This window comes from Ornithorhynchus anatinus, chromosome 4 (genome assembly GCF_004115215.2).
Source record: "Ornithorhynchus anatinus isolate Pmale09 chromosome 4, mOrnAna1.pri.v4, whole genome shotgun sequence".
Classification (NCBI taxonomy): Eukaryota; Metazoa; Chordata; class Mammalia; order Monotremata; family Ornithorhynchidae; genus Ornithorhynchus; species Ornithorhynchus anatinus.
The window spans coordinates 22,787,237-22,802,004 of record NC_041731.1 but is presented as its reverse complement, the minus strand read 5'-3'; the positions used below and the strand labels follow the sequence as shown (position 1 = coordinate 22,802,004).

Sequence of the window (14,768 nt, the reverse complement as noted above, 5' to 3'; positions counted from 1 at the left end):
TCCATAGGAAGGAAAAAAAGGAAAGAGGGAGGAATGAAGGAGAGGAGAAAGACTGTGAGGAGAGGAGGCAAAGAAAGGTTTTATTCTCCTAGCTCCTCAAACTCTCGTGCTAATAGTAGGGTTGGTAGACCTTAAGACCACTCTGGCATCTTTCAGAAACCAAGAATCACCGGGTTAAAGGCCGTCAGCCCTGTTAACTCATTCACTCTGTTAATTCTGGGCGTGGGGGGTCAAAGGTCATGGGTTCTAATCCCAGCTCCGCCCCTTGTCTGTTGTGTAACCTTGGGGAAGTCACTTCCCTTCTCTGGGCCTCAGTGAACTCACCTGGGAAATGGAGAATAAGACTATGAGCCCCACCTAGGTCAGAGACTGCGTCCAACCCGATCTGCTTGTATCCACCCCAGCATTTAGTACAGTGCCTGGCAAATAGCAAGTGCTTCACAAATTCCATAATTATAATTATCATTCAAGCATATTTATTAAACGCTGAATAGTGTGCTGAGAACTGGACTAAGGGCATAGAAGAGGAGGACAGAAGACTAAACAGACATATTCTTCGGCCGCTATCATCGCCGCTTCCTCCATCTGCTGAGGAGAGGTCTCATCAGACAGGGAGTCAGGGAGACGGGAGAAGGGGATAGCTGTACTTAAAGACGCAGAGGCCGGTCACCCTCCAGCTGAGGGACGGGATCTCCTCGGACATCTTTCGGAAGCCCATGCTCTCGTAGAGCTTCTGGGCCGCGTACTGCACGCAAGTGGTGTTGAGGAGGACGGCGTCGCAGCCCCGATCCCGGGCAAACCGCAACACGGTCCGGACCAGGGCCTGGGCGATGCCCCGACCCCGCTGATCCTTCGCCACGGACATGCGGAGCAGCTGCATCCGCTTCCCCCCGGACGGGTCCGGCGCGGGCCGGGCAGCCACCAGGCCCACCACGCGTCCGGCCGACTCCGCCACCCAGAAGCCGCAGCCGTCCGCCTCCAGGTAGGACCGGCGGATGTCCTTCAGGTCGGTGCGAAGGGCGTTCTCCACGTAGTCCCGCCAGGGTCTTTTCAGGAACTCCCAGAGGGCGGTCAGCAGGACGGGCGGAGCCGCGAGGACCAGGGGGATGGAGCCCGTAGCCGCGAACAGGGAGAGGGCCACCGCCAGGAGGAACAGTCCAGTCCGGGGAAGGGTGACCAGGTGCCAGAAGGAGGCAGGGGCGTGCTCCGTTATTCCGCTGGAGAAGAGATCCCGCACGGCCTCTCCGTCGCCCTCCCGGAACTGTCGGATGCGGTAGTGGCCCATGACGGGGGATGCGGTCGCGTCTCCTACAGCCGCCACGGGAGAGACCAGACCCGATTCCCCCGACTCAGATTGGCCGGGTCACGTGGTGCCCCTTCCACCCTGGGCCCACCATCGCTGTGGGCAGGGAACGGGTCCGCTTACGGTTCTACTGCACTCTTCCGAACGCTTAGTACAGTGCTCTGCACAAAGCAAGTGTTCCATAAATATGAATGGCTGACTGACATGGGGAAGTCCGCCATTTTGAGCTGCCTCAGTGGGCCTAGGACAGCTAATGTCTGCTCGCTACCCTCCAGGCTTTGAACTCATTGTGGGCAGGGGATGTGTCAGTTATTATTCTACTGTACTCTCCCAAGTGCTTACTACACTGCTCTGCCAGTGAGTGCTCAATAAGTATGATTGAGTGAAGGAAGAAACTGCCTATTAGCTTGGACGGGTATGGCACTGTCCTTTCTGCGACCACCTGGTCGGTGAGCTTCTGGCTCTGCCCTGAACAAAATGTCCACCTCTTTCCTTGTGGGTGACCTTTGGACACGTCACTTCACTCTGAGCCTCAGTTACCCATCTGTAAAAGGTGGATTGAGACTGTGAGCCTCATGAGGGACGGGGACTGTGTCCAATCTGATTAGTTTCTATCGACCCCAATGCTGAGAAGGGTGCCCGGCACATAGTAAGCACTTAACAAATGCGATCAACATCATCATTATCAACCAGATTAATCTGTAACACAGTGCTTATAACAGAGCCTGGCACATAGTAAGTGCTTAACAAATACCTTTAAAAAAAAAGGGGGCCTTTCTTACCCTTAACGTATCATATTGTATCGTATCGTATTACGATACGATTGTATTGTATCGTATACGAATCGTATTGATAATCGTATTATTAATCGTTTCAATTATCAATCGCATTTATTGAGCACTTCCTATATGCAGAGCTCTGTACTAAGTGCGTGGGAGAGCACAATATAAGTAGCAGACATGTTCCCTGCCCACAAGGAGTTTTCAGTATACAAGATACCGATACTGAGCGCTCACTCAGTAAGATACTGAGCGCTTACTGTGTGCAGAGCATTGTACTAAGTGCTTGGGAAGCTACAATATAACAGATGCGTTCCCTGCCCGCATCAAGTTAACAGTCGAGAGGGAGAAATTTCAGGCAAGTGAGGTTTTTCCCCCGATTTAAAAGTCTCCCCCCGAGAGGCTTCAGCCTCCTTTTTGGTCTTCCCATCACCGTGTCTAATAAGTAAGGGCAAGGAGGCAGTTGCCAATCTTTGGAGGACAAGGAGCCGGGCAGGAATTGTATGTCTATGCAATTATTGGTGGGGAGAGGCTGAGGGCAAGGGGCACACCAGCGGCCCCGGGAATCAGAAGTCCTGGGTTCTCATCTCCGCTCCGCCACCAATCAGCTGTGTGACTTTGAGTAAGTCACCTCACTACTCTGGGCCTCAGTTCCTTCAGCCTTAAAATGGGGATGAAGACCGTGAGCCCCATGTGGGACAGAGACTTGTGTCTTACCTGACTACCTCGAATCCACCCCGGCGCTTGGGACAGTGCTTGGAACATAGTAAGTGCTTCAAGACAGAAGGACCTGGGTTCTAATCCTGGCTCCGCCACTGGTCTGCTGTGTGACCTTGGGCAAGTCGCCTCACTTCACTGAGCCTCAGTTTCCTCATCTGTAAAATGGGGTTGAAGACTTGGTGCCTCACATGGGGCAGGGACTGTATCCAACCCAATTAGCTTGCATCTACCCCAGCGCTTAGTACAGTAGAGAAGCAGCATGACTTAGTGGAAAACGTCTGGGCTTGGGAGTCAGAAGTCATGGGTTCAAATCCCCACTCCACCACTTGTCGACTGTGTGACGGGGCAAGTCAGTTCATTTCTCTGTGCCTCAGTGACCTCATCTGGCAAATGGGGATGAAGACTGTGAGCCCCACGTGGGACAACCTGATGACCTTTTATCTACCCCAGGGCTTAGAACAGTGCTGGGCACAAAGTGAGTGCTTAAAATACCATCGTTATTATTATTATTATTACAGTGGTTGGCACATAGCGCTGAAGAAGTACTGTAATGATTTTTGGAAGAACCCCTAACTCCTTCCTACTCCTCCTTCCTCCTCCAACTCTCTCCTAGACCCCCTCCAATCTGGCTTCCGTCCCCTCCACTCCACCGAAACTGCCCTCTCAAAGGTCACCAGTGACCTCCTTCTTGCCAAATCCAAGAACTCCTACTCTACCCTAATCCTTCTCGACCTCTCAGCTGCCTTTGACACTGTCAACCATCCCCTTCCCCTCCACACTTTATCTCACCTTGGCTGCACGGACTCCGTACTCTCCTGCTTCTCCTCATCTCTCTGGCCGTTCATTCTCGGTCTCCTTCGCAGGCTCCTCCTCCCCCTCCCATCCTTGAACTGTTGGAGTTCCTCAAGGGTCAGTTCTTGGCCCTCTTCTGTTCTCCATTTACACTCACTCCCTCGGTGAACTCATTCGCTCTCACGGCTTTGACTACCATCTCTACGCAGATGACACGCAGATCTACATCTCCGCCCCTGTCCTCTCTCCCTCCCTTCAGGCTTGCATCTCCTCCCGCCTCCAGGATGTATCCACCTGGATGTCGGCCCGCCACCTAAAACTCAACATGTCCAAGACTGAGCTCCTCATCTTCCCTCCCAAACCCTGTCCTCTCCCTGACTTCCCCGTCACAGTGAACGGTACGACCATCCTCCCCGTCTCACAGGCCCGCAACCTTGGTGCCGTTCTTGACTCGGCTCTCTCATTCACCCCACACGTCCAATCCATCACCTACCGATCTCACCTTCACCACAAAGCCAAGATCCGCCCTTTCCTCTGCATCCAAACCGCTACCTTGTTGGTACAAGCTCTCGTAACATCCCGGCTGGATTATCGTGTCAGCCTTCTCTCTGATCTCCCTTCTTCCCGTCTCTCCCCACCCCATGCTATTCCTCCTTCCGCTGCCCGGATCATCTTCCTCCAGAAACGCTCTGGGCATGTCACTCCTCTCCTCATAATCCTCCAGTGGCTGCCTCTCAACCTTCGCACGAAACAGAAACTTCTCACTCTTGGCTTCAAACCTCTCCACCACCTTGCCCCCTCCTACCTCACCTCCTTTCTCTCCTTCTCCGGCCCGGCCCGCACACTCCGCTCCTCTCGGCCGCTCACCTCCTCACGGTCCCCCGTTCGCGCCTGTCCCGCCGTCGACCCCCGGCCCACGTCCTACCTCGGGCCTGGAACGCCCTCCCTCCCCACCGCTGCCAAACTCTCTTCCCCTCTTCAAAGCCCTACCGAGAGCTCACCTCCTCCAGGAGGCCTTCCCAGACTGAGCCCTCCCTCTCCCTCTTCTCCTCCTCCCCTCCCCATTCCTTCTCCCTTCCCCTCCCCACAGCCCTTGTGCATATCTGTCCATATTATTATCTATTCATTTTGTTAATGATGTGCATATATCTGTGATTCCATTTATCTCGATGATATGGACGCCAGACTCCCCCCTTCTAGACTGTGAGCCCGTTGTTGGGCAGGGATTGCCTCTGCTGCCTAACTGTCCACTCCAAGCTCTTAGTCCAGTGCTCTGCACATAGCAAGCGCTCCATAAATACTACTGAACCAATGCTCTGCGCCTAGTAAGCGCTCCATAAATGCGACTGAATGAATGGATGGTAGCAAAACTCCACCTTCGCCCCCCCTGGCAGTTGCTCTTCCTGCTGTGCCCGGGCAGGGGCATCCCCAGGAGCCTAGGGGACCCCCGAGGAGGGATGCCAGGCACGGGGGGGGGCTCCCCGTCTCCGCTCACCTGCTGCGGGCACCTCCATCGGCTGGACACGACAGGGCCGGTCCTGCTCCTGCTCGGCCGCCGCCGCTCCCGGAAGCCCCCGATAGGGGGCGGAGCGGAGCTGGGGGGCGTGGCCTCGAGGTTGTGGGCGTGGCCTCGCTACTTGTGGGCGGGGCAGAAGAAGACCAAAGTGCCGACCGGGCGACAGGGAAACCACGGCCTGGATCACCTCCGCCGCTGGAACGGGCTCCTTCTCCTTTAAAAAAAAAATTGTTTTGGACCGGCCTGGATTTCCCCAGCACTGGAACGGGCTCCTTCTCCTTTTTCACGTAGTAGTTTCTTTTTATTTTTGGACCGGCCTGGATTTTCTCGACACTAGAACAGACTCCTCTTTGTTTTTCATGTTATTTTTCTTTTTGACCGGCTTGGATTTTCTCGGCACTGGAAAGGGCTCCTGCTCCTCTTCTTCTTCTTCTTATTTTTGTTGGTTTGTATGTTTTTTTGTTTTTAACGGTCCTGGATTTTCCCAGCACCGAAACAAGATCCTTTTTTTTTAATTATTATTCTTTTTTTTTTTTGGACAATTCTGGATTTTTTCCTGACTGGAACACGCTCCTTCTTTTTCTATGTTTTTTTGTTTTTTTAACCAGCCTAGATTTTCTGCCATGGAACATGTGTATATATATGTATGTGTATATATATACGTACATATGTGTATATATGTATGTATATATGTGTATATATAATATAAATATAAATATACATGTATTATATATGTGTGTATATAATATATAAAAAAATTTTAAGGCCTGAATTTTCCCCACACTGGAATAGGCTCCTTCTCATTTTTTTTATGGTTTTCTTTTTTAATGTTATTTGGTAAGCACTTGTTATGTTGTACTCTCCCAAGCACTTAGTACTGCACTCTGCACACAAGAAGAACTTAATAATTGAACGAATGGTATTTGTTAAGCATTTACTATGGGCCAGGCACTGTTCTAAACGCTTGGGTGCATATAGGGTAATCAGATTGGACACAGTCCCTGTCCCCCCATGGGGCTCACAGTCTTAATCCCCATTTTACAGATGAGGTCACTGAGGCCCAGAGAAGTGAACTGACTTGCCTAATGTGCCCCACAGTCAGCTAATCATATTTACTGAGCTCTCAATATGTGCAGAACACTGTACTAAGCACTTGGGAGAGTACACTAGAACAATATAACAGATACATTCCCTGCCCACAACGAACTTAGAGTCTAGAGAGGGAGACAGACATTCATGTAAATGAATAAATTACAGACAAGTGGCAGAGCTAGGATTAGAACCCAGGTCCTCCTGACACCCAGGCCCGGGCTCTATCCTGCTGGGGAACAAACCAAGCAGCAGAAAAACTTCAAAATCCCAGTTCCCACTGGCAAACCTTTTAATTTCTCTCCCCTACCTCACACTCGTCACATTTGTAAGGCCCAAAATATTGAAGTTCTAAAAAGTGGAAATAGGAAAATCAAAAAACTGGTTTTTTAGACTCCAGACTATAAGCTCCTTATGGGCAGGGAACCTGTTTGCTAATTCCATTATACTCTCCCAATTGCTTAGTACAGTGCACTGCACATAGTAAGCATTCAATACCATTGACTGATTGATTTTTAACCAGTATATGGGAGAAAGGGTGTGGCCTAGTGGAAAGAGCAACCCATCAATCAATTATATTTATTGAGGGCTTACGGTGAGCAGAGCATAAACCTGAGAGTCAGAGGACTTGGGTTCTAATCTTCACTCTGCTTCTTGTCTGCTGTGTGACCTGGGGCAAGTCACTTCATTTCTCTGCACCTCAGATCCCTCATCTGCAAAATGGGGATTTGACACCTGTTTTGGACCGTGAGCCCCATGTGGGACCTAAATTATTTCCTCTCTACCCCAGTTCAGCACATGCCACGAACACCAAAACTATTATTAACCAAACTAATTACTCTATTCCAGAAATTAGCCTAGGCCCAGAGAGGAGTTCCGTCAGTCCATGGAAATACTGGCTTAGAGCCCGGTCCTGGGTGTCAGAAGGACAGGCATTCTAATCTCATCTCTGCCACATGACAGTTGGGTGACCTTGGGCAAGTCACAATTTCTTAGCCTCAGTTACCTCATCTGGAAAATGGGGATTAAGATTGTGAGCCCCATGTCCCATCTGATTAACTTGAATCTACCCCGAAGCTTAAAACAGTGCCTGGAGTACAATATAACAACAGATAGATTCTCTGCCATACAAGTTTACAGTCTAGAGGAGGTAAATCCACGAGAGTTGTCAGGCCTGAAGTCTAGTTTCCAATATTGTGTCGTTCCCCCTAGATATCCCGGCCATGATTTCACTCCCTCATGTTCACAGCCAAGGACTGGTCTTTTCTCTGGTTCTCTCCCTCATAAATTAGCAGTGGAGCCTAGTGGAAAGGTTACAGACCTGGTAGTCGGAGGACCTGGGTTGTAATCCAAGCACATAGTAGAGTGCTCTGCATATTGTAAGCACTCAGATATAACTGATTGATTGGGTCTGGCTCCGCAAGTTACTTGCTGTGTGATCTCGACAAGTCATTTGACTTCTCTGTGCCTCAGTTTCCTCATCTGTAAAATGGGGATTCAATACATGTTGTCTCTCCTACCTAAACTGTGAGCCCTGTGTAGGACCTGATTAACTTGCATCTACCCCAGCGCTTAATACAGAGGCCTCAACTGTAACATGGGAATTAAGACTGTGAGCCCCATGTGGGACATGGACTGTGTACCTACCCCAGCGCTTAGTACAGTGCGTGGCACATGGTGAGCACTTAATTATGTTTTTAAAAAGTGCTTGGCACTTAGTAAGGGCTTAACAAATACATGGATATCATTATTATTATGGAAGAAAAATGTGAACTATAGGCTAGTCTTTGTCAAATCGGGATAAACGCCAGATCGAACTCTCTGCATGGCCCTTAGATTGTAAGCTCATCAAGGGCAAGGAACCCAAATGCTCAGCAAATGCTCTGCACTTACTAGGCACCCAGCACAACAACCTACATCCGGGGGTGCCCATCACAGTGCTCTGCATCCCCTGAGTGCATTGACATCCTACTCTCCCCTCTCCTTCATTGAATATTTCCTCTTCTTCACTGCTTCTCCTTCCAGTGGCTAGGTAGGGACCCCTATTACCCCCCCCCCCCGCCCCCGACTCTCCAGCAGTGACCCAACACTGACCATCCTACACCCCTGACTCTACCTCAGACACCCAGCACGGACCACTTCACACCCTCAATTCTTCCCTCTCCATCCGTGACCCTCCCCTCTCCATCACTGACTCTCTCCTCAGTGACCCGCCACGACACCCTTGACGTTCCCCCTCTCCATCGTTGCCTGTTCCCCAGTGACTCAGCGCGGACCACCCAAGACCCCGACTCTTCTCTATCCATCCCGGTCTCTCCCCACAGTGACCCAGACCAGACCAGCTGGTGCTTCTAACTCCCCTTTCCCTCCGTGACTCCTCCTTGAGACCCCCAACACACACTCCCCAGACACCCCTGACTCTCCCCTCTCCAACTCCGACTCGACTGGCCCAGCACAGACCATCCGACACCTCCGAATCACTCCTGGACTGACCCACTCTTTTCTCCGACTACTTTCTGCGTCACCCTGACTTGCTTCCTTTGCTCTTCCCCCTTCCCAGGCCCATAGCACTTACGTATATATCTGTTATAATAATAATAATGTTGGTATTTTTTAATCACTTACTTTGTGCAGAGCACTGTTCTAAGCGCTGGGGTACATACAGGGTAGTCAGGTTGTCCCACTTGAGAAGCAGCATGGCTCAGTGGAAAGAGCACGGGCTTTGGAGTCAGAGTTCATGGGTTCGAATCCCGGCTCGGCCACTTGTCTGCTGTGTGACTTTGGGCAAGTCGCTTAACTTCTCTGTGCCTCAGTTCCCTCATCTGTAAAATGGGGATTAAGACTGTGAGCCCCACGTGGGACAACCTGATTCCCCTGTGTCTACCCCAGCGCTTAGAACAGTGCTCGGCACATAGTAAGCGCTTAACAAATACCAACATTATTATTATTACATTATTACTTGAGGCTCACAGTTAATCCCCATTTTACAGATGAGGTAACTGAGGCACAGAGAAGTTAAGTGACTTGCCCACAGTCACACAGCTGCCAAGTGGCAGAGCCGGCATTCGAACCCATGAGCTCTGGCTCCCAAGCCCGGTCTCTTGCCACTGAGCCACGCTGCTTCTATTTCTTTATATTAATATCTCTCCTTCTAGACTCTAAGTTTGTTGTGGGAAGGGAATATGTCTAATTACTGTTATATTGTACTCTTCTGAGTGCTTAGTACAGTGCTTTGTACACAATTAGTGCTCCATAAATAAGACTGACTGACTGGCTAACAGGAAACAATTCTGCTCTGCCCAGAGTCCTTCCCTGGAAGCAGATGATCCATCAATCAGACCATTCATTCAATCATATTTATTGAGTACTTACTCTGGGCAGAAAACTGTACTAAGCACTTGTAAAGGACAGTTCCGCAATAAAGAGACACAATCCCTGCCCACACAGGCTTACAGTCTAGAAGGGGGAAGAAAGACATCTAAACAAGTAAACAGACATCAATATATATAGAATTACAGATATATATATATATACATAGAAACAAGTAAACAGGCATCAGATATATATGTACATAGAAACAGTAAACAGAATTATAGATATATACATATAAACAAGTGCTGTGGAAGTGGGGGGAAGAGTAAATGGAGTGAGTCGAGGCGACGTGGAATGGAAGGGAAGCTGAGGAAAGGGGGGGGGGGCTTAGTCTGGGGATAATTATGGTATTTGTGAAGCACTTACTATGTGCCAGGCACTGTATGAAGTGCTGGGCAGATACAAGCGAAATGGGTTGGACACAGTCCCTGTCCCACGTGAGGCTCACAATCAATCTCCATTTTACAGATGAGGTAACTGAGGCCCAGAGAAGTACATCAGCTTGCCCAAGGTCACCCAGCAGACAAGTGGCAGAGCCGGGATTTGAAGCCATGACCTTCTGAATCCCAGGCCCGGGCTCTAGCCACTAGGTCACCCTGAGACCATGTCCCCTCATCATCGCTACTGGGGGACGTGTGACTCATCCCACAAATCCAAGACCCCCAGGCCCTCTGTACTGGCCCAGGCTGAGCTCCACAATGCAGGTGGCTGATTATAATTGTGTAGCTCATTTACAGGTCGAGTCTCATAATCCTAAAGGCAGAAGCTTCACTGAAGAGCGTCTGACCTGATTAAACTTCTATCTAGCCCAGTCCTTTTTTTTTATGCGCTTACTACGTGCCAGACACCGTACTAAGCGCCGGGATTGATAGACGCTAATCAGGATGGACACAGTCCCTGTCATTCATTCACTCATTCGATCACATTTATTGAGCACTGAGTGTGTGCACAGCACTGTACTAAGCGCTTGGGGAAGTATAATACAGCAATAAAGAGTGACAATCCCTACCCCAACGAGCTCTCAGTCTAGACGGGGGAGAGAAACTTCAATACAAATAAACAGACATCCCTATAAATAAATAAAATTACATATATTTACCTAAGTGCTCTGGGGCAGAGAGGGCAGTAAGAGCAAAGCGAATAAGTCAGGGCTACGCAGATGAGAGTGGCAGATGAGGAAAAGTAGGGCTTAGTCTGGGAAGGTCTCCTGGAAGAGATGTGCCTTCAGTAAGACTCTGAAGGAGGGGAGAGTCATTGTCTGGCAGGTTTGAGGAGGGAGGGTGTTTCAGCCCAGAGGTAGGTAATTTAATTAAATTAAAAGGCAATGTTTCCTTTTAGGACATCTTGGAGGTCAGGCAGATGAGGAAAAAGTGACCCTCCAGAATGAGCCCTAAGGAATAAATGGATGCTTCATCCCATCAAAACACTCTAAGGGGCTGGAGGTCAGAGGTCAGGTGGGCACCGTGCTTTCGGGAGTCCGGCTCTCAGAATGGAGGGAGATCTCTCCCCCGAGCACGCTTTGGGTCTCTCTCGAAAAACCCTCACTCTGACACCGAAAGGGATCGGAAACAATCCGGGTAGCAACAGAAAGCTAAATCGAGGACTTTGGCTATTTCAACTCTATGTGTCAGATATGACTCCAAATTTTTTTTTTTTGGTTAATTCCATGAGTTCAGTAAGTTTTTCCAGGCTAGAACACCACACAATTATGCAGTCGCACTTAGTGTTTATGTAATTACAGGATTTTGATGTGATTGCCTGTATTTATACTAATTACCTAACTAGGCATGATTTCGTGCGTGACATAAATGCTTAAAAATGACAGTGTTCTATCGAGAGCCACACAAACACGTGGAACGTGTGAGGAGAACGATACCCAGGGTTCTCCTCTTCTCTTTCTGGAACTAAAACTCCCTGTTCTTCCCCAACCCCTGCCCAGCCAAACATCCTTTATGTCACTTTTTTTAAATGGTCCTCGCTAAGCCCTCACTATGTTCCAGGCACTGTACAAAGCATAGAGAAGGATACAAGCTAATGATGTTGGACATTGTCCCTATCCCACATGGGGCTCAGACTCTTAAGGGCCATTTTTCAGAGGAGGTAACCGAAGCAAAGAGAAGTCAAGTGACTTGCCCGTGGTGAGCCAGCAGACATGTGACAGGGACAGGATGAGAACCCAGGTCCTTCTGACTCTCAGGACCGTGCCCTATCCAAAAGGCCATGCTGTTTCCAAATTAATGACCACAGACATCCTGCCAAAGGCACTGTGGGACAGAGATCAGTCATTCTGCTTTGTGGCTAATGAGAGAACCAGGCGAAGGCATGGAAAGGGATTTGCCAACTTTGCTGATATTCTTTTATTGCACCTTTCAGAGAAAATCTCTAGATTGTGAGCTCATTGCGGGAAGTAAATGTGTCTATCAACTCCATTATATTGTACCCTCCCAAGCAATTAGTCCAGTGCTCTACTTCCGGTAAGTGCTCAATAAATACGGCTGATTGAAGATTCAAAGAGAAACTGCAGTTTGTACGCAGCACTTTGGGGACTCCTCAAAGGAAGATGCTCAGACATGTTTGCCAAATAATTACAAAGAATATATTGCGATAAGATCACCTTCAAAGCAAAATCAGCACCTGAGGTCTGTCAAACATCGGGATAGCGCTCGTGGTTGTGAAGGAATGAAGACCTGTGCTCTGGCCGCCAGATCACGCTGCTGGATAGAAGCCAGAGAGAGATAAAGAGAGACAGACAGACGGATAGAGACGGTGCCAGAGAGAAAGAGAGACAGAGAGAGAAGGACGAGCAGACCCTAGATGGGACAGTCAAGACCAAAAGAATCAGAACCAAAGGGAAGAGACCCAGAGCCAGCTGGAAACAGTTCAAAAGCAGAGCCAGAAGGACGGGGCTGGACAGAAACAGCATGCCCTATTAGAAAGAGCCTGGGCCTGGGAGTTACAAGGACCTGGGTTATAAACCCGGCTTTGTTACGTGTCTGCAAAACCCTTCTCTCCTCTGGACCTCAGTTACTTCATCTGAAAAATGGGGAATAAATCCTACTTTCCACCAACTTAAACTGTGAGTCCCCTGTGGTACAATTCCAGGCTTCAACTATCATCTCTATGCAGATGACACCCAAATCTACACCTCCTCCCCTTTCTCTCCTCCTCCCTCCAGTCTCCTATCTCCTCCTGCTTCCAGGACACCTCCACCTGGAATCTGCCCGCCACCTAAAACTCATCATGTCCAAGACTGAGCTCCTGATCTTCCCTCCCAAACCCTGTCCTCTCCCTGACTTCCCCGTCACTGTGGACGGCACGACCATGCTTCCCGTCTCACAGGCCCGCAACTTTGGTGTCATCCTTGACTCTGCTCTCTCATTCACTCCATACATCCAATCTGTCACCAACACCTTCCGGTCTCATCTTTACAATATTGCCAAGATCCGCCCTTTCCTCTCCATCCAAATGGCTGTCATGCTGGTACAAGCTTTCATAATATCCCGACTGGATTATCGTGTCAGCCTCCTCTCTGATCTCCCTTCCTCCTGTCTCTCCCTGCTCCAGTCTATTCTTCATTCCACTGCCCGGACCATCTTCCTACAGAAATGCTCTGAGCATGTCACTCCCCTCCTCAAAAACCTCCAGTGGTTGCCTATCAACCTCCGCACGAAACAAAGACGCCTCACTCTTGGCTTCAAAGCTGTCCATCACCTTGCCCCCTTCTACCTCACCTCCCTTCTCACCTTTTACAGCCCAACCGGTACACTCCCCTCCTCTGCCGCTAACCTCTTCACAGTGCCTCATTCTCGTCTGTCCCGTCGACCTCTGGCCCATGTCCTACCACTGACCTGGAATGTCCTCCCTCCTCACATCCAACAAACTAACTCTCTTCCCCTCTTCAAAGCCCTATTGAGAGCTCATCTCTTTCAGGAGGCCTTACCAGACTGAACCCTCCCTTTCCCTCTGCCCCTCCTCATTCCCCTATTCCCTCCCTCTGTTTTTCCCCCTTTCCCTCCCCACAGCACTTGTGCATATTTGTATATTTTATTATATTTTATTTATGATGTATTTATATCTATGCTTCTATTTATCTTGATGGTACTGATGCCTGACTACTTGTTTTGTTTTCTGTCTCCCCCATTTAGAATGTGAGCCCATTGTTGGGCAGGGATTGTCTCTATCTGTTGCCGAATGGTACATTCCAAGCGCTTAGTATAGTGCTCTGCACATAGTAAGTGCTCAATAAATACTAATGAATGAATGAATTAACTCATATCTAACCCAGCCCTTAAAACTGTGCTTTGCATCTAGTAAGCACTTGACAAGTACCATAAAAAATGATAGGCTGGGAAGAGACTCTGTCAATCAATGATACTTATCGAGTGGGCAGAGCAGAGAAAAGAAAATACTGGGAAATCAGAGGGCAGTGCCAGAGAGGATGAGACAGAAACCAAGAGGCCTGAGGGAGTTGGCCTGACTGTTTGTTTTTCTTAAACTGCTTTAGGTTTTGTTTGTTTTATTTGGATGGTATTTGTTAAGCACTTATTATATGCCAGGCATGGTACTAAGCCCCAGGGTAGATACAATTTAATCAGGTTGGGCACAATTCATGTCCCACAGGGGCCTCCCATTTCAATCTACATTTTACAGATTAAGTAACTGAAGACCAGAGAAGTGAAATGACTTGTCCAAGATCCTGCAGGAGATAAGTGGCAGAGTAGGGATTAGAACTCAGGGCCCTCTGACTCCCAAGTCTGTTACCTAGCCACTGGGCCACACTGCTTCTTCAGTTGTTGGAATTTGCCCTGGTTCCATCTCTCCCTGCCTCTCCACTTCCCCACCTCCTGATGTCCCCATCTGATTTCCTCCACCCCAGGGTCTCCCACCCACCAACTTCTCTGGGCAGTACCAACTCTCCGCAAAAACTCAACTACAACAACTACTAAATCAGGGACTAGCCAACTTCATTCTCCCCAGTGCCAGCGTTCTCTGAAGTGTAGAAAATGGACATATTGAAGGCTATTAATCCTAACTCATTCCCTCCATCAGTAGGAGATCATCATTAGGACTATCGCTAGTATCAAGCAGTGGTATCGACCGAGCTTTTACCGCATACAGAGCACTGTAATGAGCACTTAGGAGAGTACAGTAGAGTAGGTAGACATCATCCCTGTTCTCAACTGGCTCTCTGTCCATG

General features: G+C 49.2%; 1 protein-coding gene across 3 annotated transcripts in view; it reads right to left on the bottom strand.

The window, feature by feature from the left end:
- Positions 1 to 453: 453 nt before the first annotated feature.
- LOC114805410 (probable N-acetyltransferase CML1) overlaps positions 454 to 14,768 on the bottom strand; it is a 33,348-nt gene continuing 19,033 nt past the window's right edge. For all 3 annotated transcript variants that reach the window (XM_029063751.2, XM_029063752.2, XM_029063750.2), the window contains 2 exons: positions 5,090 to 5,324; positions 454 to 1,308 (listed from right to left, as the gene is read on the bottom strand). In XM_029063751.2, coding sequence (XP_028919584.1) covers positions 617 to 1,308; positions 5,090 to 5,324 — 927 coding nt within the window. In that variant the 3' untranslated portion in view covers positions 454 to 616. The remainder of the gene's footprint in view (positions 1,309 to 5,089; positions 5,325 to 14,768) is intronic.